Source organism: Oncorhynchus masou, chromosome 6 (genome assembly GCF_036934945.1).
Source record: "Oncorhynchus masou masou isolate Uvic2021 chromosome 6, UVic_Omas_1.1, whole genome shotgun sequence".
In the NCBI taxonomy this organism is placed as follows: domain Eukaryota; kingdom Metazoa; phylum Chordata; class Actinopteri; order Salmoniformes; family Salmonidae; genus Oncorhynchus; species Oncorhynchus masou.
In genome coordinates, this window is record NC_088217.1 from 5,764,804 (window position 1) to 5,790,009 (window position 25,206).

The 25,206-nt window shown below is 42.3% G+C and overlaps 2 protein-coding genes across 5 annotated transcripts in view; both read left to right on the forward strand.

The window, feature by feature from the left end:
* Nucleotides 1-7,634: 7,634 nt before the first annotated feature.
* On the forward strand, nt 7,635-20,716 carry hrh1 (histamine receptor H1). 3 transcript variants are annotated; one of them, XM_064967452.1, is made up of 4 exons: nt 7,635-7,693; nt 17,605-17,759; nt 18,314-18,408; nt 18,773-20,716. In XM_064967452.1, exons 2-4 carry the CDS (start codon nt 17,713-17,715, stop codon nt 20,182-20,184), a joined length of 1,554 nt encoding a protein of 517 aa, XP_064823524.1. In that variant the 5' UTR covers nt 7,635-7,693; nt 17,605-17,712; the 3' UTR covers nt 20,185-20,716. The 3 variants fall into 3 exon arrangements, with proteins under 3 accessions (XP_064823524.1, XP_064823522.1, XP_064823523.1); XM_064967450.1 differs by lacking the exon at nt 7,635-7,693 and adding an exon at nt 12,961-13,426; XM_064967451.1 differs by lacking the exon at nt 7,635-7,693 and having other exon boundaries at nt 16,343-17,759.
* Nucleotides 20,717-21,523: 807 nt separating this feature from the next.
* The window catches only part of atg7 (ATG7 autophagy related 7 homolog (S. cerevisiae)), a 126,775-nt gene continuing 123,092 nt past the window's right edge, over nt 21,524-25,206 (forward strand). Inside the window, exons 1-2 of one of the 2 annotated variants that reach the window (XM_064967453.1) lie at nt 21,524-22,369; nt 23,272-23,476. In XM_064967453.1, the coding sequence (XP_064823525.1) occupies nt 23,311-23,476 (166 nt within the window). In that variant the 5' untranslated portion in view covers nt 21,524-22,369; nt 23,272-23,310. Of the gene's footprint in view, nt 22,370-22,411; nt 22,432-23,271; nt 23,477-25,206 lie in introns of those variants that run through there. The other variant, XM_064967454.1, reaches the window with a different exon arrangement.

A 25,206-nucleotide genomic window follows, 5' to 3' on the forward strand; every position in this document is an offset into this window, starting at 1 on the left:
ATATCCCCTACAGACTATATCCCCTACAGACTATATCCTCTACAGACTATATCCTCTACAGACTATATCCTCTACAAACTATATCCTGTACAGACTATATCCTGTACAGACTATATCCTCTACAGACTATATCCTCTACAACAGGGTTATACAGACTATATCCCCTACAGACTATATCCTCTACAGACTATATCCTCTACAGACTATATATTCTACAGACTATATATTCTACAAACTATATCTTGTACAGACTATATCCTCTACAGACTATATCCTCTACAAACTATATATTCTACAAACTATATCCTGTACAGACTATATCCTCTACAGACTATATATTCTACAAACTATATCCTGTACAGACTATATCCTCTACAAACTATATATTCTACAAACTATATCCTGTACAGACTATATCCTCTACAGACTATATCCTCTACAGACTATATCCTCTACAACAGGGTTATACAGACTATATATTCTACAGACTATATATTCTACAGACTATATCCTCTACAGACTATATCCTCTACAGACTATATATTCTACAGACTATATATTCTACAAACTATATCCTGTACAGACTATATCCTCTACAGACTATATCCTCTACAAACTATATATTCTACAAACTATATCCTGTACAGACTATATCCTCTACAGACTATATCCTCTACAAACTATATATTCTACAAACTATATCCTGTACAGACTATATCCTCTACAGACTATATCCTCTACAACAGGGTTATACAGACTATATCCTCTACAGACTATATCCCCTACAGACTATATCCTCTACAGACTATATCCTCTACAGACTATATCATCTACAAACTATATCCTCTACAGACTATATATTCTACAGACTATATCCTCTACCGCCTATATCCTCTACAGACTATATCCTCTACAAACTATATATTCTACAGACTATATATTCTACAAACTATATCCTGTACAGACTATATCCTCTACAGACTATATCCTCTACAACAGGGTTATACAGACTATATCCTCTACAAACTATATCCTCTACAGACTATATATTCTACAGACTATATATTCTACAAACTATATCCTGTACAGACTATATCCTCTACAGACTATATCCTCTACAACAGGGTTATACAGACTATATCCTCTACAGACTATATCCCCTACAGACTATATCCTCTACAGACTATATCCCCTACAGACTATATCCTCTACAAACTATATCCTCTACAGACTATATATTCTACAGACTATATCCTCTACCGCCTATATCCTCTACAGACTATATCCTCTACAGACTATATCCTCTACAACAGGGTTATACAGACTATATCCTCTACAGACTATATCCTCTACAGACTATATATTCTACAGACTATATATTCTACAAACTATATCCTGTACAGACTATATCCTCTACAGACTATACTCTCTACAACAGGGTTATACAGACTATATCCTCTACAGACTATATCCCCTACAGACTATATCCCCTACAGACTATATCCCCTACAGACTATATCCTCTACAGACTATATCCTCTACAGACTATATCCTCTACAGACTATATCCTCTACAGACTATATCCTGTACAGACTATATCCTCTACAACAGGGTTATACAGACTATATCCTCTACAGACTATATCCTCTACAGACTATATCCTCTACAGACTATATCCTCTACAAACTATATCCTCTACAGACTATATCCCCTACAGACTATATATTCTACAGACTATATCCCCTACAGACTATATCCCCTACAGACTATATCCTCTACAGACTATATCCTCTACAGACTATATCCTCTACAGACTATATCCTCTACAAACTATATCCTGTACAGACTATATCCTCTACAGACTATATCCTCTACAACAGGGTTATACAGACTATATCCTCTACAGACTATATCCTCTACAGACTATATCCTCTACAGACTATATCCTCTACAGACTATATCCCCTACAGACTATATCCCCTACAGACTATATCCTCTACAGACTATATCCTCTACAGACTATATCCTCTACAGACTATATCCTCTACAGACTATATCCCCTACAGACTATATCCCCTACAGACTATATCCTCTACAGACTATATCCTCTACAGACTATATCCTCTACAAACTATATCCTGTACAGACTATATCCTGTACAGACTATATCCTCTACAGACTATATCCTCTACAACAGGGTTATACAGACTATATCCCCTACAGACTATATCCTCTACAGACTATATCCTCTACAGACTATATCCTCTACAGACTATATCCTCTACAACAGGGTTATACAGACTATATCCTCTACAGACTATATCCTCTACAGACTATATCCTCTACAGACTATATCCTCTACAGACTATATCCTCTACAGACTATATCCTCTACAACAGGGTTATACAGACTATATCCTCTACAGACTATATCCTCTACAGACTATATCCTCTACAGACTATATCCTCTACAGACTATATCCTCTACAGACTATATCCTCTACAACAGGGTTATACAGACTATATCCTCTACAGACTATATCCTCTACAGACTATATCCTCTACAACAGGGTTATACAGACTATATCCCCTACAGACTATATCCTCTACAGACTATATCCTCTACAGACTATATCCTCTACAGACTATATCCTCTACAGACTATATCCTCTACAGACTATATCCTCTACAACAGGGTTATACAGACTATATCCTCTACAGACTATATCCTCTACAGACTATATCCTCTACAGACTATATCCTCTACAACAGGGTTATACAGACTATATCCTCTACAGACTATATCCTTTACAACAGGGTTGTACTGAATTTTAATTGAAGGCTGTTAATTCAGGAAGTGATTTGCATTTAAAATCCTTTTTTTTTTTACATATGAGCTTCTCCTTTTAAGGTAATATAACTAGGAAATCAGTTAAGAACATATTCTAATTTACAGTGACGACCTACCGGGGAACCTCTACACTCTAACCACTAGGCTACCTGCCACCTCTAAACTCTAACCACTAGGCTACCTGCCACCTCTACACTCTAACCACTAGGCTACCCTGCCACCTCTACACTCTAACCACTAGGCTACCTGCCACCTCTAAACTCTAACCACTAGGCTACCTGCCACCTCTAAACTCTAACCACTAGGCTACCTGCCACCTCTACACTCTAACCACTAGGCTACCTGCCACCTCTAAACTCTAACCACTAGGCTACCTGCCACCTCTACACTCTAACCACTAGGCTACCCTGCCACCTCTAAACTCTAACCACTAGGCTACCTGCCACCTCTACACTCTAACCACTAGGCTACCCTGCCACCTCTACACTCTAACCACTAGGCTACCTGCCACCTCTACACTCTAACCACTGGGCTACCTGCCACCTCTACGCTCTAACCACTAGGCTACCTGCCACCTCTACACTCTAACCACTAGGCTACCTGCCACCTCTACACTCTAACCACTAGGCTACCTGTCACCTCTACACTCTAACCACTAGGCTACCTGCCACTTCTACGCTCTAACCACTAGGCTACCCTGCCACCTCTACACTCTAACCACTAGGCTACCCTGCCGCCTCTACACTCTAACAAACTAGGCTACCTGCCACCTCTACACTCTAACCACTAGGCTACCCTGCCGCCTCTACACTCTAACCACTGGGCTACCTGCCACCTCTACACTCTAACCACTAGGCTACCCTGCCGCCTCTACACTCTAACCACTAGGCTACCCTGCCTCCTCTACACTCTAACCACTAGGCTACCTGTCACCTCTACACTCTAACCACTAGGCTACCTGCCACTTCTACGCTCTAACCACTAGGCTACCCTGCCGCCTCTACACTCTAACCACTAGGTGACCCTGCCACCTCTACACTCTAACCACTAGGCTACCTGCCACCTCTAAACTCTAACCACTAGGGGACCCTGCCACCTCTACACTCTAACCACTAGGCTACCCTGCCGCCTCTACACTCTAACCACTAGGCTACCCTGCCGCCTCTACACTCTAACCACTGGGCTACCCTGCCACCTCTACACTCTAACCACTAGGCTACCTGCCACTTCTACGCTCTAACCACTAGGCTACCTGCCACCTCTAAACTCTAACCACTAGGGGACCCTGCCACCTCTACACTCTAACCACTAGGCTACCCTGCCGCCTCTACACTCTAACCACTAGGCTACCCTGCCGCCTCTACACTCTAACCACTGGGCTACCTGCCACCACTTCCCAATTCCCCAGTTAAATAGGAAGTCATTAAAAAAACTAAAACATTTTAATTGTTATTAAAAATAATTTAAAATGTTCTTCTTGAATTGACTCTTTAGACCAGAGCCCTATGGGCCAAAAGTCGTGCACTTAATAGGGAATACACACTCTGCAATTTGGGACGGAACACTAACGTATCTGGGTGCAGTGGAACAGATTTACCAGCAGGTGGCACCACTGACCTTTTAATACGTTCAACTGACCACAGGCTAAGAAGATGAAATATCTGCAGTTCTGTCCACCATTCACTTATCATGCATATCAACAAACAATGAGATTAAGTTGAATTACTGATGACTGATTGGGAGTGTTTGTTATCAGATTTAACATTACATGGGAGTTGCATCCCAAATGGAAACCTATTACCTATAGTGGAACACTATGAGTCCTGGTCTGAAGGAGTGCACTATGTAGGGAATAGGGTGCCAATTGGGACACACTCCTGGTTTTGAGCACCTCTCAGTCAAGAACAGGTGTAAACTGACATTACCATCAAGGCCAGCAAAAATAGTTGGCAGCTCCAAGAACAAATATTGTACATTTTTTGGAAATACAATCATTGTACTGTTATTATAAATACTAACATTGTACTGTATTTGTAAATACTAACATTGTACTGTATTTGTAAATACTAACATTGTACTGTATTTGTAAATACTAACATTGTACTGGTATTATAAATACTAACATTGTACTGTATTTGTAAATACTAACATTGTACTGGTATTATAAATACTAACATTGTACTGTATTTGTAAATTCTAACATTGTACTGTATTTGTAAATACTAACATTGTACTGTATTTGTAAATACTAACATTGTACTGTATTTGTAAATACTAACATTGTACTGGTATTATAAATACTAACATTGTACTGTATTTGTAAATACTAACATTGTACTGTATTTGTAAATACTAACATTGTACTGTATTTGTAAATAGAAACATTGTACCTCAAACCCAGTTCCATTTATAGCTGGGACACCAGGTGGGAACAATTAATGATCAAGTAGAACAGAAATCCATCAGTACTCCGGACCTCATAGGGGAAGATTTGAATCCTGGACTGGAAAATAAAAAGGTAACCTTGGAGGGCACTAAATATTAGAGTCCATTAAAGGGTAGGTTATGAGGGCACTAAATATTAGGGTCCATTAAAGGGTAGGTTAGGAGGGCACTAAATATTAGAGTCCATTAAAGGGTAGGTTAGGAGGGCACTAAATATTAGAGTCCATTAAAGGGTAGGTTATGAGGGCTCTAAATATTAGGGTCCATTAAAGGGTAGGTTAGGAGGGCACTAAATATTAGAGTCCATTAAAGGGTAGGTTAGGAGGGCACTAAATATTAGGGTCCATTAAAGGGTAGGTTATGAGGGCACTAAATATTAGAGTCCATTAAAGGGTAGGTTATGAGGGCTCTAAATATTAGGGTCCATTAAAGGGTAGGTTAGGAGGGCTCTAAATATTAGGGTCCATTAAAGGGTAGGTTAGGAGGGCTCTAAATATTAGGGTCCATTAAAGGGTAGGTTAGGAGGGCACTAAATATTAGGGTCCATTAAAGGGTAGGTTAGGAGGGCTCTAAATATTAGGGTCCATTAAAGGGTAGGTTAGGAGGGCACTAAATATTAGGGTCCATTAAAGGGTAGGTTAGGAGGCTACTAAATATTAGGGTCCATTAAAGGGTAGGTTAGGAGGGCACTAAATATTAGGGTCCATTAAAGGGTAGGTTAGGAGGGCACTAAATATTAGGGTCCATTAAAGGGTAGGTTAGGAGGCTACTAAATATTAGGGTCCATTAAAGGGTAGGTTAGGAGGGCACTAAATATTAGGGTCCATTAAAGGGTAGGTTAAGAGGCTACTAAATATTAGGGTCCATTAAAGAGTAGGTTAGGAGGGCACTACATGTTAGGGTCCATTAAAGGTTAGGTTATGAGGCTACTAAATATTAGGGTCCATTAAAGGGTAGGTTAGGAGGCTACTAAATATTAGGGTCCATTAAAGGGTAGGTTAGGAGGCTACTAAATATTAGGGTCCATTAAAGGGTAGGTTAGGAGGCTACTAAATATTAGGGTCCATTAAAGGGTAGGTTAGGCAGGTTAGGTTTCACTATATTCCTTCGCAAAACCATGTTGTGGTATTCCACCTAACAGTCTTCATATGAGCACACAAGGAAAATACGCTATAAAAACATTGAAAACACGTTGAAAACACATTGAAAACACATTGAACTCTGGGTTCGCGCCCAGGCTCTGTCGTAACCGGCCGCGACTGGGAGGTCCGTGGGGCGACGCACAATTGGCCAAGCGTCGTCCGGGTTAGGGAGGGCTTGGCCGGTAGGGATGTCCTTGTCTCCTAGCGCACCAGCGACTCCTGTGGCGTATCATAATGTTCTTTATTCAAGTGGTGGCAGCTAGTAGGCCGACGACGACGACAGGAAGAGGCACCATCTTCGACGGGATTCGAAATCAAGTTGTAGAAACATCTCAAGGTTGATCAAGGGAAACAGGATGCACCTGAGCTCATTTTCCAGTCTCATAGCAAAGGGTCTGAATACTTATGTAAATAAGGTGTTTCTGATTTGTACTTTTTTTATTTTACCCATTTTTCTCCCCAATTTTGTGGTATCCACTTGAATAAAGAACAGTATCATCTGCATAAAAATGAACATCCGCTGTTTCAATAAGATCCCCAATGTTGTTGATATACAAAATGCACAACAGTGGGCCCAAAATAGAACCTTGCGGGACACCTGAACACACCTCTATGGACTCGGATTTACAACCATCCGCCATTACACATTGTGTACACATTCTGTAGGTAATTTATTAACCAATCTAGAGCATGACCAGTAATTCCACAACATTTTAACCTTTGCACTAACACAGCATGGTCCACGGTGTCAAAAGCCTTCGACAAATCAATAAAATCAGACACACAATGTAACTTCTTATCAAGAGCACAGTGGACCTCATCTAAAACCTTCAATGTGGCTGAAACAGTGCTGTGGCCAGACCTAAAAACCTGATTGCATTCCATTTAAGATGTTGTTTTCTTGGAAGTAGGTCTTTAGCTGCCTACTAACTACTGACTCCAGTACCTTTGATAGTACAGGTCAATTTTGATATGGGTCGATAGTTGTCAAGTAGCGAAGGATCTCCACCTTTCAGGAGAGGCAGTACAAAAGCAGATTTCCATAACCTGGGGATTTCCTGAACATCAAGCGTGAGGTTAAAAATACATGTTAAAGGGGGGAGCAATGGTGTCTGTGGCTAGGTGTAGGAGGCGGGGGTCTAGTTCATCAGGGCCAGGGGATGTTTTTTTAATCAATTTCTTTCAGGGCTTTACACACTTCTGAAACAGAAAGGATGAAAAGGAGAACCTGGTGAAGGAGTGCACAGGGGTGTCAGGTACATTTATAGGGGGCTCAATTATACCTTTGACCTTTTCAAATAAACTGCCTGCATCTAAAAAAATGCTGGTTCAAGGCTTTCAGAGGTTCTCTCAGTTACAATCTGTGTGCTTTCAGAATGGAGGTTCTCTCAGTTACAATCTGTGTGCTTTCAGAGGTTCTCTCAGTTACAATCTGTGTGCTTTCAGAATGGAGGTTCTCTCAGTTACAATCTGTGTGCTTTCAGAGGTTCTCTCAGTTACAATCTGTGTGCTTTCAGAGGTTCTCTCAGTTACAATCTGTGTGCTTTCAGAGGTTCTCTCAGTTACAATCTGTGTGCTTTCAGAGGTTCTCTCAGTTACAATCTGTGTGCTTTCAGAGGTTCTCTCAGTTACAATCTGTGTGCTTTCAGAGGTTCTCTCAGTTACAATCTGTGTGCTTTCAGAGGTTCTCTCAGTTACAATCTGTGTGCTTTCAGAGGTTCTCTCAGTTACAATCTGTGTGCTTTCAGAGGTTCTCTCAGTTACAATCTGTGTGCTTTCAGAGGTTCTCTCAGTTACAATCTGTGTGCTTTCAGAGGTTCTCTCAGTTACAATCTGTGTGCTTTCAGAGGTTCTCTCAGTTACAATCTGTGTGCTTTCAGAGGTTCTCTCAGTTACAATCTGTGTGCTTTCAGAGGTTCTCTCAGTTACAATCTGTGTGCTTTCAGAATGGAGGTTCTCTCAGTTACAATCTGTGTGCTTTCAGAATGGAGGTTCTCTCAGTTACAATCTGTGTGCTTTCAGAATGGAGGTTCTCTCAGTTACAATCTGTGTGCTTTCAGAGGTTCTCTCAGTTACAATCTGTGTGCTTTCAGAATGGAGGTTCTCTCAGTTACAATCTGTGTGCTTTCAGAATGGAGGTTCTCTCAGTTACAATCTGTGTGCTTTCAGAATGGAGGTTCTCTCAGTTACAATCTGTGTGCTTTCAGAATGGAGGTTCTCTCAGTTACAATCTGTGTGCTTTCAGAATGGAGGTTCTCTCAGTTACAATCTGTGTGCTTTCAGAATGGAGGTTCTCTCAGTTACAATCTGTGTGCTTTCAGAATGGAGGTTCTCTCAGTTACAATCTGTGTGCTTTCAGAGGTTCTCTCAGAGGTTCTCTTTCGGAGGTTCTCTCAGTTACAATCTGTGTGATTTCAGAATGGAGGTTCTCTCAGTTACAATCTGTGTGCTTTCAGAATGGAGGATCTCTCAGTTACAATCTGTGTGCTTTCAGAATGGAGGTTCTCTCAGTTACAATCTGTGTGCTTTCAGAATGGAGGTTCTCTCGGTTACAATCTGTGTGCTTTCAGAATGGAGGTTCTCTCAGTTACAATCTGTGTGCTTTCAGAATGGAGGTTCTCTCAGTTACAATCTGTGTGCTTTCAGAATGGAGGTTCTCTCAGTTACAATCTGTGTGCTTTCAGAATGGAGGTTCTCTCAGTTACAATCTGTGTGCTTTCAGAATGGAGGTTCTCTCAGTTACAATCTGTGTGCTTTCAGAATGGAGGTTCTCTCAGTTACAATCTGTGTGCTTTCAGAATGGAGGTTCTCTCAGTTACAATCTGTGTGCTTTCAGAATGGAGGTTCTCTCAGTTACAATCTGTGTGCTTTCAGAATGGAGGTTCTCTCAGTTACAATCTGTGTGCTTTCAGAATGGAGGTTCTCTCAGTTACAATCTGTGTGCTTTCAGAATGGAGGTTCTCTCAGTTACAATCTGTGTGCTTTCAGAATGGAGGTTCTCTCAGTTACAATCTGTGTGCTTTCAGAATGGAGGTTCTCTCAGTTACAATCTGTGTGCTTTCAGAATGGAGGTTCTCTCAGTTACAATCTGTGTGCTTTCAGAATGGAGGTTCTCTCAGTTACAATCTGTGTGCTTTCAGAATGGAGGTTCTCTCAGTTACAATCTGTGTGCTTTCAGAGGTTCTCTCAGTTACAATCTGTGTGCTTTCAGAACGGAGGTTCTCTCAGTTACAATCTGTGTGCTTTCAGAATGGAGGTTCTCTCAGTTACAATCTGTGTGCTTTAAGAATGGAGGTTCTCTCAGTTACAATCTGTGTGCTTTCAGAATGGAGGTTCTCTCAGTTACAATCTGTGTGCTTTCAGAATGGAGGTTCTCTCAGTTACAATCTGTGTGCTTTTAGAATGGAGGTTCTCTCAGTTACAATCTGTGTGCTTTCAGAATGGAGGTTCTCTCAGTTACAATCTGTGTGCTTTCAGAATGCAGGTTCTCTCAGTTACAATCTGTGTGCTTTCAGAATGGAGGTTCTCTCAGTTACAATCTGTGTGCTTTCAGAATGGAGGTTCTCTCAGTTACAATCTGTGTGCTTTCAGAATGGAGGTTCTCTCAGTTACAATCTGTGTGCTTTCAGAATGGAGGTTATCTCAGTTACAATCTGTGTGCTTTCAGAATGGAGGTTCTCTCAGTTACAATCTGTGTGCTTTCAGAATGGAGGTTCTCTCAGTTACAATCTGTGTGCTTTCAGAATGGAGGTTCTCTCAGTTACAATCTGTGTGCTTTCAGAATGGAGGTTCTCTCAGTTACAATCTGTGTGCTTTCAGAATGGAGGTTCTCTCAGTTACAATCTGTGTGCTTTCAGAATGGAGGTTCTCTCAGTTACAATCTGTGTGCTTTCAGAATGGAGGTTCTCTCAGTTACAATCTGTGTGCTTTCAGAGGTTCTCTCAGTTACAATCTGTGTGCTTTCAGAACGGAGGTTCTCTCAGTTACAATCTGTGTGCTTTCAGAATGGAGGTTCTCTCAGTTACAATCTGTGTGCTTTAAGAATGGAGGTTCTCTCATTTACAATCTGTGTGCTTTCAGAATGGAGGTTCTCTCAGTTACAATCTGTGTGCTTTCAGAATGGAGGTTCTCTCAGTTACAATCTGTGTGCTTTTAGAATGGAGGTTCTCTCAGTTACAATCTGTGTGCTTTCAGAATGGAGGTTCTCTCAGTTACAATCTGTGTGCTTTCAGAATGCAGGTTCTCTCAGTTACAATCTGTGTGCTTTCAGAATGGAGGTTCTCTCAGTTACAATCTGTGTGCTTTCAGAATGGAGGTTCTCTCAGTTACAATCTGTGTGCTTTCAGAATGGAGGTTCTCTCAGTTACAATCTGTGTGCTTTCAGAATGGAGGTTATCTCAGTTACAATCTGTGTGCTTTCAGAATGGAGGTTCTCTCAGTTACAATCTGTGTGCTTTCAGAATGGAGGTTCTCTCAGTTACAATCTGTGTGCTTTCAGAGGTTCTCTCAGTTACAATCTGTGTGCTTTCAGAGGTTCTCTCAGAGGTTCTCTTTCGGAGGTTCTCTCAGTTACAATCTGTGTGCTTTCAGAATGGAGGTTCTGACCAACAATTGTTTAGGAAGCTGTGTATCTTTTTTTGCACTCCAAACCCTTGTATGTATTATTTAAAGTAGATTTCAGGTAGTGGTCTGCTTTCAATTTACGGATCATAGCCACACCCATATTTCGAAGATATTTAAAAGCCGCCCAATCATCTGCCGAACCGGTCCCTCTTGCTTTAGCCCACATAGCATTTCGTTCCCTTATGATTTTTGTAAGTTCCTTAGTAACCCAAGGGTTCTCTCTGCCCTTAATATCGTAATTTATTTAAAGGGGCCTATTGCACACATCCTGGAATGCGTTGTGGAAGTAAGAAAAGGCTAGTTCAACATCAGGGATTAATTCCATTCTATTCCATTCAATGCTAGATACATCATGTAAAATACCTTGAATATCAAAACGATTCCAGTTTCTTTTCATAATGACACGTGGATATTTCTTAGGAATTTTACCATCTCTCACACAGGCAATAGCACAGCGATCACTTATGTCGTTTGCAAAAACACCAGAAACATTCAAACGATGGGGAGATAAGAGCATCTGCTAAATGACTCACTAACTGTAAGTCTCTCTGGGTAAGAGAGTCTGCTAAATGACTCACTGACTGTAAGTCTCTCTGGGTAAGAGAGTCTGCTAAATGACTCACTAACTGTAAGTCTCTCTGGGTAAGAGAGTCTGCTAAATGACTCACTAACTGTAAGTCTCTCTGGATAAGAGAGTCTGCTAAATGTGTCACGGCAGATTTCCTCTTCTTCGTCTGAAGAGGAGGTGTAGCAGGGATCGGACCAATACGCAGCGTGGTAGGTGTCCATGGTTTTTAATAAGAAAAACTAAACATGAACACAAATACAAAATAATAAAGTGAACTGTCAACGAAACAGTCCCGTGTGGCACAAACACTGACACAGGAAACAATCACCCACAAAATACCCATAGAAAATGGCTGCCTAAATATGATTCCCAATCAGAGACAACGATAGACAGCTGCCTCTAATTGAGAACCAATCTAGACAACCATAGACATACAAAATACCTAGAAAGGAGACAGCCCCATAAAAATACAAAACCCCTAGACAAGACAAAACGCATACATCACCCATGTCACACCCTGACCTAACCAACATAACAAGGAAAACAATGAATACTAAGGTCAGGGTGTGACAAAATGACTCACTGACTGTAAGTCTCTCTGGATAAGAGAGTCAGATAAATGACTCAGTGACTGTAAGTCTCTCTGGGTAAGAACATCTGCTAAATGACTCACTAACTGAAAGTCTCTCTGGATAAGAGAGTCTGCTAAATGACTCACTAACTGTAAGTCTCTCTGGATAAGAGCACCTGCTAAACGACTCACTGACTGTAAGTCTCTCTAGATAAGAGAGTCAAATAAATGACTCAGTGACTGCAAGTCTCTCTGGATAAGAGAGTCTGCTAAATGACTCACTAACTGTAAGTCTCTCTGGATAAGAGAGTCTGCTAAATGACTCACTAACTGTAAGTCTCTCTGGATAAGAGAGTCAGATAAATTACTCACTGACTGTAAGTCTCTCTGGGTAAGAACATCAGATAAATGACTCACTAACTGTAAGTCTCTCTGGGTAAGAACATCTGCTAAATGACTCAGTGACTGTAAGTCTCTCTGGATAAGAGAGTCAGATAAATGACTCAGTGACTGTAAGTCTCTCTAGATAAGAGAGTCAGATAAATGACTCAGTGACTGTAAGTCTCTCTGGGTAAGAACATCTGCTAAATGACTCACGTGTAAAATGTATAGACACTGATGGCATTTATTAGTTATTGACACAAGGTGGAAAGCAATTGAGAAACATAGTTTGAAAGAACGGCTCTGATATTTTACATTTTTTTTCCAATGAGAAGGGGTGGGGGGTGGGGGGGTGTTGGCCTCTGTTTAAGATACAGTATAATACAGTGATCCTCTGGATCCTCTGTCGCTTACCAGATTATGAAGTTAGTTCTGGTGCTGCTAAACCCCAACAGTAGACTATAGACTGGTGTCCAGTTGTACGGTCCAAGAGATATTATAACATAGACATAACATGTTTACAGAATGTTACGTTGTTCTGTCAGCGACTGTTGACGAAGAGGATATCTCAACAGAATCATCTAAGGCTGTGATTGTACTGTATAATCCTCTTCGTAAACAGTTGCTGAAGCAATAATCTAATAAAAACGTAAGTAGAGTGTAGACCTTGAATGCGCTCCTGCTCTCCGAGTCTCGATAAAGAAGGTGGGTGGGTGACTGCGTGCGTCCGTCCGCAACGGGCAACGTTCTCACACACTGCCTGCCGCTGCCGGGAAAAACGCGTCAACCGTCCTATTTTACAAATCTAAAGGTTTCACATTTTATTCAAGATTTTCCAACTTTGAGGTGAGTAAAACATTATTTAAACATGTTTTTTTTAAAATATATATATTAGTTATTGCTGGTAATGTATATGCTAATTTAACATCAAGATTCAGCATGAAAGTAATACAAAATGAAAGAAAAGGTTCAAAGTTTGCGATACCTGTCAGTGGATCATGCTGCTCTTTTGTGTATTCCACAGGCGTTATTTGAACGGTTTGGGATTCCTGGTAATAAATCATGAAAATTGACCACATGTTATTGCTTAGGATATAGGCTACTATCATGAGAATGATCGAATACCATTTTATTTTATGGTTTAAAAAAAAATCATATTATACCCAGCTAACACACATTCTGAGAACAATGTGTTTCTTAGAGTTTGGTGAGAGAGTGGTTGTCCTATGGTTATTTTGCAAACAACCTTCCCACAACGTTCTGGAAATGGTGCAGAATAGTTGCTTGGCTTTGGTACATTTCTCAGCATATATTTAAGGAACTTTACAAAATAACGTTACTTTCTTGGCATTTCATTACTCTAACAGAACGTTTCCCATAAGTTCAAACAGGGTTAAGTAAAATCTTTTTTTTTTTTAAGTGTTCATGGTTCTAGGAATGTTCTCCAACTGGTTTGACATTGGGATTGTTCTCATAACGTTCAGAGAACGTTAAGAAACAACGTTCTCCTGTGGGAATTTCAATACTTCGGCATAATGATTCCACCAGGTTCCCTCGTGGTTCTATTTAAAATATAAGTTCTCAGTACGTTCAGAAAACGTTTGTAATGTTCAAGAAAACGTTTTCAGAGTGTTATTGAAATACACACATTCCGGTCTCAGCATCAACACATCTGTGTTCAGGTGTGTTGGCCACAACAGCTAATTGCCCACACCTGATCTCAATCCTATTGAGTGTTTGTTTCCTTTGAAATGGGGTCCATTTGAATAGACTAAAATTAACAGCTTTGTAAACCAAAAGCAAAAAATGCATGTAATTCTAGCTCCATCCGCAGTGTCGCAGTGGACAAATTCCATGGCTAGAGAATCGAAGATCATAGGTTTAAATCTCACTGACGCTGTGCCACAACAAAAAAGAAATGCGTATGCATGATTAATTCCAAAACAAATACATTCCTATGTGTCCTATCTTTCACCTAACCGAGCAGTGATATTAAAATCCTTATTGAAACATTCAGTGAAAGTTTTTTAAGGAAGTTATTCAAAAAACCTTGTTTCTGGTATCAGAATGTCAATAAAACCTCCAGGGAAACTTTCGGGGAACCATAGTAAAACGTTCTCAGAACCTCTCTGGAACCAAATTAAAACGTTTTCAGAACCTCCCTGGAACCATATTAAAACATTGTCAGAACCTCCCTGGAACCACAGTAAAATGTTCTCAGAACCTCCCTGGAACCACAGTAAAATGTTCTCAGAACTCCCCCTAGAACCATAGTAAAACGTTCTCAGAACCTCCCTGGAACCACAGTAAAATGTTCTCAGAACTCCCCTGGAACCATCGTAAAACGTTCTCAGAACCTCCCTGGAACCACAGTAAAACGTTCTCAGAACCCCCCTGGAACCTAAATTATTGTTCCCATAACAGGCAAAATGTTCACTTCCATTCTCAGAACATTTAAAAAACATTCAGTTTTACAGATCAGGAAACATATGCTTTGTTCCCAGAACCAATCGGAAGCCAAAAACGTACGTTCCCACAAGTTCCAAGGACCCAAATGTCCTATCTGGGTAATTCCTACTAAATAATTAGGCTACTGAGCAACAGAATGTTGTTGTGCTCTTTTGGTCAGAAAACCACCAACTATTGAAGCAAATTTGGGGGGGGGGGGGGGGTAGCCTGACCTGGACTCTAACCCAGGTCCGAACCTGTTGATGTGGTTGCTAGGTGTTGGGTTAAGGTTGGTAAAGTATTGACGATACAATGTTAGAAAACCCCCCGAAAACAAAATATTTACTTCATGGCTGGTTTCCATGTATACATGTTGGGATCTCTGTGTAAACACACACAAGTGAAGAAGGTTCTCAACACGAACACGTAGCCTTTAGTTGTCTTACCAGATGGTTATGAAGGCCTCTCATCTTCAGGTAGCCTATTTAACAACGTTTCAGTAACCTTGAGTTGCTTGCTGTGTGATTCATCAAACCAAAAGTGTGAAATGGCTCCCAAGTGGCGCAGCGGTCTGAGGCACTGCATCTCAGTGCAAGAGGTGTTGCTACAGTCCCTGGTTCCAATCAAACCCTGTATTATAAGGTTCAGTGAGAGGTCATGTTGGGGCTAGGGTTGTATCCTGGTTGGAGCTAGGGTTGCTTCCTGGTTGGAGCTAGGGTTGCTTCCTGGTTGGAGATAGGGTTGCTTCCTGGTTGGAGCTAGGGTTGCTTCCTGGTTGGAGCTAGGGTTGCTTCCTGGTTGGTGCTAGGGTTGCTTCCTGGTTGGTGCTAGGGTTGCTTCCTGGTTGGTGCTAGGGTTGCTTCCTGGTTGGAGCTAGGGTTGCTTCCTGGTTGGTGCTAGGGTTGCTTCCTGGTTGGAGCTAGGGTTGCTTCCTGGTTGGTGCTAGGGTTGCTTCCTGGTTGGAGCTAGGGTTGCTTCCTGGTTGGTGCTAGGGTTGCTTCCTGGTTGGTGCTAGGGTTGCTTCCTGGTTGGTGCTAGGGTTGCTTCCTGGTTGGTGCTAGGGTTGCTTCCTGGTTGGTGCTAGGGTTGCTTCCTGGTTGGTGCTAGGGTTGCTTCCTGGTTGGTGCTAGGGTTGCTTCCTGGTTGGAGCTAGGGTTGCTTCCTGGTTGGTGCTAGGGTTGCTTCCTGGTTGGAGCTAGGGTTGCTTCCTGGTTGGTGCTAGGGTTGCTTCCTGGTTGGAGCTAGGGTTGCTTCCTGGTTGGTGCTAGGGTTGCTTCCTGGTTGGTGCTAGGGTTGCTTCCTGGTTGGTGCTAGGGTTGCTTCCTGGTTGGAGCTAGGGTTGCTTCCTGGTTGGTGCTAGGGTTGCTTCCTGGTTGGAGCTAGGGTTGCTTCCTGGTTGGTGCTAGGGTTGCTTCCTGGTTGGTGCTAGGGTTGCTTCCTGGTTGCAAGATTCTCGGAATCAGAGGGTAATAAGAAGGAAATATGGAATTCTCCAACCAGGATTTCTATAAAACCTGTTGCTGGTTGCATCCCAAATTGCAACCTATTTCCTATGTAGTGCACTGCTTTTGACCAGGTCTACCTAGGGAATGGGGTGCCATTTGGCAAACAGGCAGTGTCTGACCTTGAGAGATTTATTAAGTTAATAATCTGTTATTTATTTTGACCTTGTAGGTACAGCACTGGCTGATGGGGTTATTGACTCAGGGAGGATACAGCACTGGCTGATGGGGGTATTGACTCAGGGAGGATACAGCACTGGCTGATGGGGGTATTGACTCAGGGAGGATACAGCACTGGCTGATGGGGGTATTGACTCAGGGAGGATACAGCACTGGCTGATGGGGGTATTGAGTCAGGGAGGATACAGCACTGGCTGATGGGGGTATTGACTCAGGGAGGATACAGCACTGGCTGCTGGGGGTATTGACTCAGGGAGGATACAGCACTGGCTGATGGGGGTATTGACTCAGGGAGGATACAGTACAGGCTGATGGGGGTATTGACTCAGGGAGGATACAGTACTGGCTTATTGGGGGTATTGACTCAGGGAGGATACAGTACTGGCTTATTGGGGTTATTGACTCAGGGAGGATACAGCACTGGCTGATGGGGGTATTGACTCAGGGAGGATACAGTACAGGCTGATGGGGGTATTGACTCAGGGAGGATACAGTACTGGCTGATGGGGGTATTGACTCAGGGAGGATACAGTACTGGCTGATGGGGGTATTGACTCAGGGAGGATACAGCACTGGCTGATGGGGGTATTGACTCAGGGAGGATACAGTACAGGCTGATGGGGGTATTGACTCAGGGAGGATACAGCACTGGCTGATGGGGGTATTGACTCAGGTAGGATACTGTACTGGCTGATGGGGGTATTGACACAGGGAGGATACAGCACAGGCTGATGGGGGTATTGACTCAGCTAGGATACAGTACTGGCTGATGGAGGTATTGACTCAGCTAGGATACAGTACTGGCTGATGGGGGTATTGACTCAGGGAGGATACATGGATACAGATCGCTGTGATTACTCCTGATGTTTCCAACACTTCTGATATCACCTGAAGGGATCAAGAGAGGATGAAGAGGAGGAGGGGTGACATGCACATCCTCCAGATCACCGGTTCTTCGCAAAAAGAATACTTAGATAAAGAAGTCATCTAGAGACGAGCACCATGATGGATTCTATTCAGTCTACACCTGATGTCTTCACCACAGACAGGTAGTGCAGCCACCACTGTGTGTGTCTAATGAAATTCTACAAAACATTAAGGACACCTCTCACCCCTACATGGACTCTACAAGTTGTCAAGCGTTCCACAGGGATGCTGGCCCATGTTGACTGTAAATGCCTTCCACTGTGGGCCATTCTTGATACACATGGGAAACCGTTGAGCATGAAAAACCCCAGCAACGTTGCAGTTCTTGACACAAACTGGTGCTCCTGGCACCTACTACCATACCATGTTCAAAGGCACATAAATCTGTTGTCTTGCCCATTCACCCTCTGAATGGCAACACATACACAATCCATGTCTCAACTGTCTCGAGGCTTAAAAATCCTTCTTTAACCTGTCTCCTCCCCTTCATCTACACTGATTGAAGTGGATTTAACAGGTGACATCAATAAGGGATCATAGTTTTCGACCTGGTCAGTCTGTCATGGAAAGAGCAGGTGTTCTTAATGGTTTCTGCAGTGTTTTGTTGTCTTGGCTGTCAAACACCATTCGTGTATTAAACGTATTGCAATGGGAGCGTTTTTCTTTTCTTCCACAGCATCTCGAGAGAACCATACCATGAGACTCAACAGTCACCATCCAACTCAACCATAACCGTCGAGCATCACAACAGCTTCCACAATACCCTACTAGGTGTGTGTGTGTGTGTTTGTTGAGAAAGGCACCATTTGGTTCTAAGCAATAGACAATTAAGTATCTCTATGTACTCATCTATCACTCCAGTGTTAATTAGCTAAATTGTAATTACTTCGCTACTATTGGCCTATTTATTGCCTTACCTCCTCACGCCATTTGCACACACTTGTATATAGACTTGTTCCTATTGTGTTATTGACTGTATGTTTGTTTATTCCATGTGTAACTCTGTGTTGTTGTTTGTGTCACACTGCTTTGCTTTATCTTGTCCGGGTCGCAGTTGTAAATGAGAACTTGTTCTCAACTGACCTACCTGGTTAAATAAAGGTGAAATAAAACAAATCTATCCTATCTACCCTAGGTGTCTTCCTGGGCTTCCTGTCCCTGCTCACCGTCATCATGAACATCCTGGTACTCTACGCTGTGAAGAAGGAGCGGACCCTCCACACGGTGGGCAACCTCTACATCGTCAGCCTCTCCGTGGCGGATCTCATCGTCGGGGCCACCGTCATGCCCCTCAACCTGGTGTATCTGCTGGAGGACGAGTGGAGGCTGGGGAGGGTCGTCTGTCAGTTCTGGCTCATCATGGATTACGTAGCCAGCACAGCCTCCATCTTTAGTCTGTTTATACTATGTCTGGATCGGTATCGGTCCGTCCACGAGCCGCTGAGGTACCTGAAGTACCGAACCAGAAGGAGAGCCAGCGTTATGATCTCAGGGGCCTGGTTGTTGTCTACGATGTGGATTATTCCTATTCTAGGGTGGAGGTTGTTTGCTACTGTCGATCTTAAACCGGAAATGGAAAATAAGTGTGACACTGATTTCCGGTTTGTTACGTGGTTTAAGGTTTTAACTTCCGTGTTAAACTTCCACCTTCCGTCTCTGTTGATGCTGTGTTTCTACTCACGCATCTACATGGCTGTGAGGAAGCACTTCAGAGAGAGGGAAAAGATTATCAATCCTACAGATTCTACGGCGGGAAACCGTATCGGACACAAAGTCCAAACAGGAAATAGACCCTGCGGGTCTTCTAACGAGGAAAATAAGGGAAACGACTGTGACTTTGATCAGTACACTTTAGACCAGCTGTACAACTCAACAGATACGGCTGAAGCCAACGCATCCAGGGAACCCAAGTCTGAGAAAGACTCTCACTGCAGTCATTCACTGCTCAGAATGACACAACATCTGAGGAAGACTGTAAAGGGCGAAAGAAAGAGCAGCTCTTTGTCTTTTCAGGAGAAGAATTCAGACTCAGAGACCCCTTTGAACCTGTCAACGTTACCTCTCCGCTTCACACACACCGACGACAACAACGCGCAGGAACTGTACGTATCCGTGAGCGACATAGCCGTGCCGCTAAACTCTGTGGCTGGCGTTTGCGAGATAACCCAGATAGCATGGCCCCAGGAGGACTCGGAGCCCGATGATGGTGCTAACCCGGACGCTGTAGCCAACGCTGTGACTCTAAAGCAGACCTGGCAGAAGTTCTGTGCCCAGTCCAGGCAGCGTATGCAGAGCCTTCAGGTCCATAAGGAGCACAAAGCTGCCAAGCAGCTGGGCTGTATTATAGCTGGGTTCATGACGTGTTGGATCCCATACTTCATAGTCTTTATGGTCATGGCTTTCTGCCAAACCTGTGTACATCACGACCTACATATGTTCACGATATGGCTTGGGTATATAAACTCTACCTTGAACCCGTTCATATACCCCCTCTGCAATGAGAATTTCAAAAGGGTGTTCGAAAAGATTTTACACATTCATTTGTGATGAAAGGTTTTCTGAACAGTGCCTTGATTGGCAGGTAGCCCTTTAAGTTATGTTAGCGATGCTGCTTTAACCTTCGGTGTGCATGTTTTCAGTAACTTTAATGTTGGTACCTTAACTGTGTATAGTTTTGTAAATATAATGCTTATTTATTGTAGGCCTTAATATTTCCGTATCAAACCCAAACATCATCCTTCTCACTCAACAAACTATGCATTCCAGTCTTCGTGGAGTCTTGTCTGACTTTTAAAATGTATTTTAGTCATTCGTGTCTGTAATTTCCAATAAAAGTGTCTGACCGGGGGTGGTTTGTTATGGATGAGTAACCTATGCAACTGTTATACTGTACTTCCCTTTTACCAAAAATATTTATACAAAAAGACATCCGTCTCAAAGTGTTTCAGTGATTTGTCTTGATTTGAGGGGGCGCCAGCATAGACTAAACCTCACTGCTGTAACTCAGTGCTCACACTGTGGTAAACAAGGCAACATGATATGTTTACATTCTACAATAAAAAAAGGCTTTTTTTTAACATTTACTAAATACATTTACTCATAGCTCATTCTCTATGTAGACAAAATGTCAATATCTGTTAATAATGTGTTGGCTACATCCTGAGTTGAGGTCATGCAAACCACCATAATTATTGTTATTTTCACTTTGGCCCGAATAATATGGGTAAATACATTATTGGGGATTAAAAATACCAAATATGGACAAATATGTGAATAGCTGGACTACAGAGAATTACCTCCGAAGGCTATACTGACAAACATCCAGACATTTATAACGATTTTCTAGGGTATTGCAATCAGCTATTTCTCTCCAGTGGAACCAAAACACGACTCACAAACTGTCCCAATTCAATTCCTAACCCTTCACAGTGAGCTGATCTGTAAGGTGTTGGCTATTTGGTGGAAGCTCCACTACTACACTGTTTATACCTATCCACTGTTCAGAACTGTAAACAAGGGTTAGGGACAATAAGCTAGAGACAGGTCAGGGGCCCCTACTGATGTCCATTGGCCCTTGTCCATCTAACTTCTATGCACATAAGTGGTGGCATGAAATTGGACACAGAAATATTGATGCATCTACATTGTAGCTGGACCCAATGGAATACAGCTTTTATCTTTACATGTCACAGTGAAGTGAATACTCTATTGATGAGGATAATTGGGAAACGATTAGAAGCTAAAGTGGGCTGTGGCAAGTTGGAATGGAAAAACTGCCTGGTGCAGTACCAGTCTAGCCTGGTTGGTTTAACTCAACCAATTAAATAACCAATGAAGTTGAGTGCATGGAATGTGGCTCAACACGAAAATCCTCATTTGACATGCCTTCTAGAGCATGCTTTTCCCTACAGAAGACACATGCGACTATGTCCCCTTCTTTTTGGCCTGTTTGAAGGACTATACGTCAACTTACTTCCTGGTGCTTTTTTGTTTGTTCATTAATTAGTTGGGTTGTTATTAACTCGGCATTATTGCTAACTAGCAAAAAAACAAACATTGATAGTTTTATTGGCTCATCCGGGCAGCAGAGTAGTAACGTCGAGATGAGGAGTGGAGCCTACAAGTTTTTGTCCGTTTTTTCTTGTCTCATTGTTTGCGGTTTCATGTTCATGTTTTGGTTTTTCGTTTTTTACTCCATGGTACTTGCGCCATAATTTACAACTGGAATTTATTATTATTATTGTTTTACAGTTAACTAGCTATTTAGCACAGACAGCTAGCTGAATTCGCTAACGTTAAGATTGACCTAGTCGACATTGGCGATTTTGCCCCCCCCCCCACAAAGCAACCCTCACTGACAAGTTGTAGCCAGTAAAAAGATTCCGAATTTACTTTGCTACATAACAATCAACAGAAAGAGACAAATGTAGCAACTGAACGGCTAGTTAGCTAACGGCTAATTAGTGTATTTGGGTTAGCGAACGGCTAACCACCTAGCTAGCTAACGGCTAACTGGGGTATTTGGGTTAGCGAACGGCTAACCATCTAGTTAGCCAAGGGCTAACTAACAGCTAACGTCTCACTGATGTATTTGGGTTAGCGAACGGCGAACTAACGGCTAACCAGCTAGTTAGCGAACGGCTACATAACAACAACATTGTGCACATACCCATAGTGCATTGCGGCAACGCCAGATCACATGATCTGAATAAGGAAGCGAGGTGTATTTGGGGTAAGTGTATCACGGGTAAAACAAATCAAATGTAAACGCACTTCTCCCAGTGTTCAACAGCTGTATGTAACTAAATGACATATCCTTTAGCTCAGTTAAACTTGTGTTTATGTGCATGACAGGAGCCTTGTAATCGACTCCACCGTGGAAGGTGGAACAGCGTGACTACTCTAGTACTGTAGTTAGCTAGCTAGCTGTTGTCATGTAGACTAGCCATGCAGGAAACCACAGCTGGCTGCTGTAATCGTGTTATTGAAACAGAAGATATAATACAATCAGATAATTCATATCTCCCAGGCAGCTGAGTATACAAACGGCCAGATCTCGTGTGTGTGTGTGTGTGTGTGTGTGTGTGTGTGTGTGTGTGTGTGTGTGTGTGTGTTGTGTGTGTTTGTGTGTGTTTGTGTGTGTTTGTGTGTGTGTGTGTGTGTGTGTGTGTGTGTGTGTGTGTGTGGCGCGAATAGACGTATAAGTTGAGAATTGAATAGTGTTGCCACATGACAGTTAGCTAGCTAGGAACAACTCCCTAACAACACTGCTGAAAAGCTCTTTTTGTCATTCTGCCAGCACACCCAGAGTCACACAACAATTCATTATTGAACATGTTTAACTAGCTATACACTCCCAACATCTCCAGTAAATAACAGTTGGAAAAGGTTTGTAGGAGATGACCCATATGGAGTCCAGTTGTTAATCGACGTGCTAAAAATCATGTAAAGTAGCTATTTCAGTTCCTTAAATTGTTTCCTGTCATGAACAATTTGACTTCTCTTTGCTTTCTTTCTTCTCTCTTCTCTCCCTTTTCCTCTTATTTTAATTTCTCCTCTTCTCCAATCATCTCTCCCCCCCCCCCATCTCATCTCTTATACCCCCCCACCCCCTCTATCACGTCTTTTATATAGATTGTATCTGAGCATCAAGGAACAGGATCGGTGATAGAGATGGCTTCTGTGCCTGTAGACAAAGACAGTGCAGATCAAAAGCTGCAGTTTGCTCCCTTCTCCAGTGCCTTAGAGGCAGGCTTCTGGCACCAGCTCACACAGAAGAAACTCAACGATTACCGACTGGATGAAAGCCCCAAGAATATCAAAGGCTACTACTACAATGGTGCGTAATGAAAAAATGAGGAACATTCTTGGAGCTTTGGGTGACTGTCTCTCTTAACTCGGTTCTTCAATGTTGACAGCTGTCACATGTAAAATGGAGAGAGATATACAGTGGGGCAAAAAAGTATTTATTCAGCCACCAATTGTGCAAGTTCTCCCACTTAAAAAGATGAGAGGCCTGTAATTTTCATCATAGGTACACTTCAACTATCACAGACAAAATGAGAAGAAATCCAGAAAATCACATTGTAGGATTTTTAATGAATTTATTTGCAAATTATGGTGGAAAATAAGTATTTGGTCAATAACAAAAGTGTATCTCAATACTTTGTTATATACCTTTTGTTGGCAATGACAGAGGTCAAACGTTTTCTGTAAGTCTTCACAAGGTTTTCACACACTGTTGCTGGTATTTTGGCCCATTCCTCCATGCAGATCTCCTCTAGAGCAGTGATGTTTTGGGGCTGTTGCTGGGCAACACAGACTTTCAACTCCCTCCAAAGATTTTCTATGGGGTTGAGATCTGGAGACCAGCTAGGCCACTCTAGGACCTTGAAATGCTTCTTATGAAGCCACTCCTTCGTTGCCCGGGCGGTGTGTTTGGGATCATTGTCATGCTGAAAGACCCAGCCATCTTCAATGCCCTTGCTGATGGAAGGAGGTTTTCACTCAAAATCTCACGATACATGGCCCAATTCATTCTTTCCTTTACACGGATCAGTCGTCCTGGTCCCTTTGCAGAAAAACAGCCCCAAAGCATGATGTTTCCACCCCCATGCCTCACAGTAGGTATGGTGTTCTTTGGATGCAACTCAGCATTCTTTGTCCTCCAAACACGACAAGTTGAGTTTTTAACAAAAAGTTATATTTTGGTTTCATCTGACCATATGACATTCTCCCAATCTTCTTCTGGATCATCCAAATGCTCTCTAGCAAACTTCAGACGGGCCTGGACCTGTACTGGCTTAAGCAGGGGGACACGTCTGGCACTGCAGGATTTGAGTCCCTGGCGGCGTAGTGTGTTACTGATGGTAGGCTTTGTTACTTTGGTCCCAGCTCTCTGCAGGTCATTCACTAGGTCCCCTCGTGTGGTTCTCTGATTTTTGCTCACCGTTCTTGTGATCATTTTGACCCCACGTGGTGAGATCTTGCGTGGAGCCCCAGATCGAGGGAGATTATCAGTGGTCTTGTATGTCTTCCATTTACTAATAATTGCTCCCACAGTTGATTTCTTCAAACCAAGCTGCTTACCTATTGCAGATTCAGTCTTCCCAGCCTGGTGAAGGTCTACAATTTTGTTTCTGGTGTCCTTTGACAGCTCTTTGGTCTTGGCCATAGTGGAGTTTGGAGTGTGAATGTTTGAGGTTGTAGTCAGGTGTCTTTTATACTGATAACAAGTTCAAACAGGTGCCATTAATACAGGTAACGAGTGGAGGACAGAGGAGCCTCTTAAAGAAGAAGTTACACGTCTGTGAGAGCCAGAAATCTTGCTTGTTTGTTGACCAAATACTTATTTTCCACCATAATTTGCAAATAAATAAATGTGATTTTTCTGGATTTTTTTTTTCATTTTGTCTGTCATAGTTGAAGTGTACCTATGATGAAAATTACAGTCCTCTCTCATCTTTTAAAGTGGGAGAACTTGCACAATTGGTGGCTGACTAAATACTTTTTTGCCCCACTGTACATAGGCTAGCCTAATATGATATATTTTCATACTAGTATGAAATA

What these genes read in the sequence shown, in the direction of transcription:
- hrh1 (XM_064967452.1), top strand. Translation starts at nt 17,713, where the DNA reads ATGATGGATTCTATTCAGTCTACACCTGATGTCTTCACCACAGACAG. An exon ending in GATGTCTTCACCACAGACAG is followed by an intron (nt 17,760 to 18,313) that starts GTAGTGCAGCCA and finishes TTTCTTCCACAG; the next exon opens with CATCTCGAGAGAACCATACC. An exon ending in CTTCCACAATACCCTACTAG is followed by an intron (nt 18,409 to 18,772) that starts GTGTGTGTGTGT and finishes TATCTACCCTAG; the next exon opens with GTGTCTTCCTGGGCTTCCTG.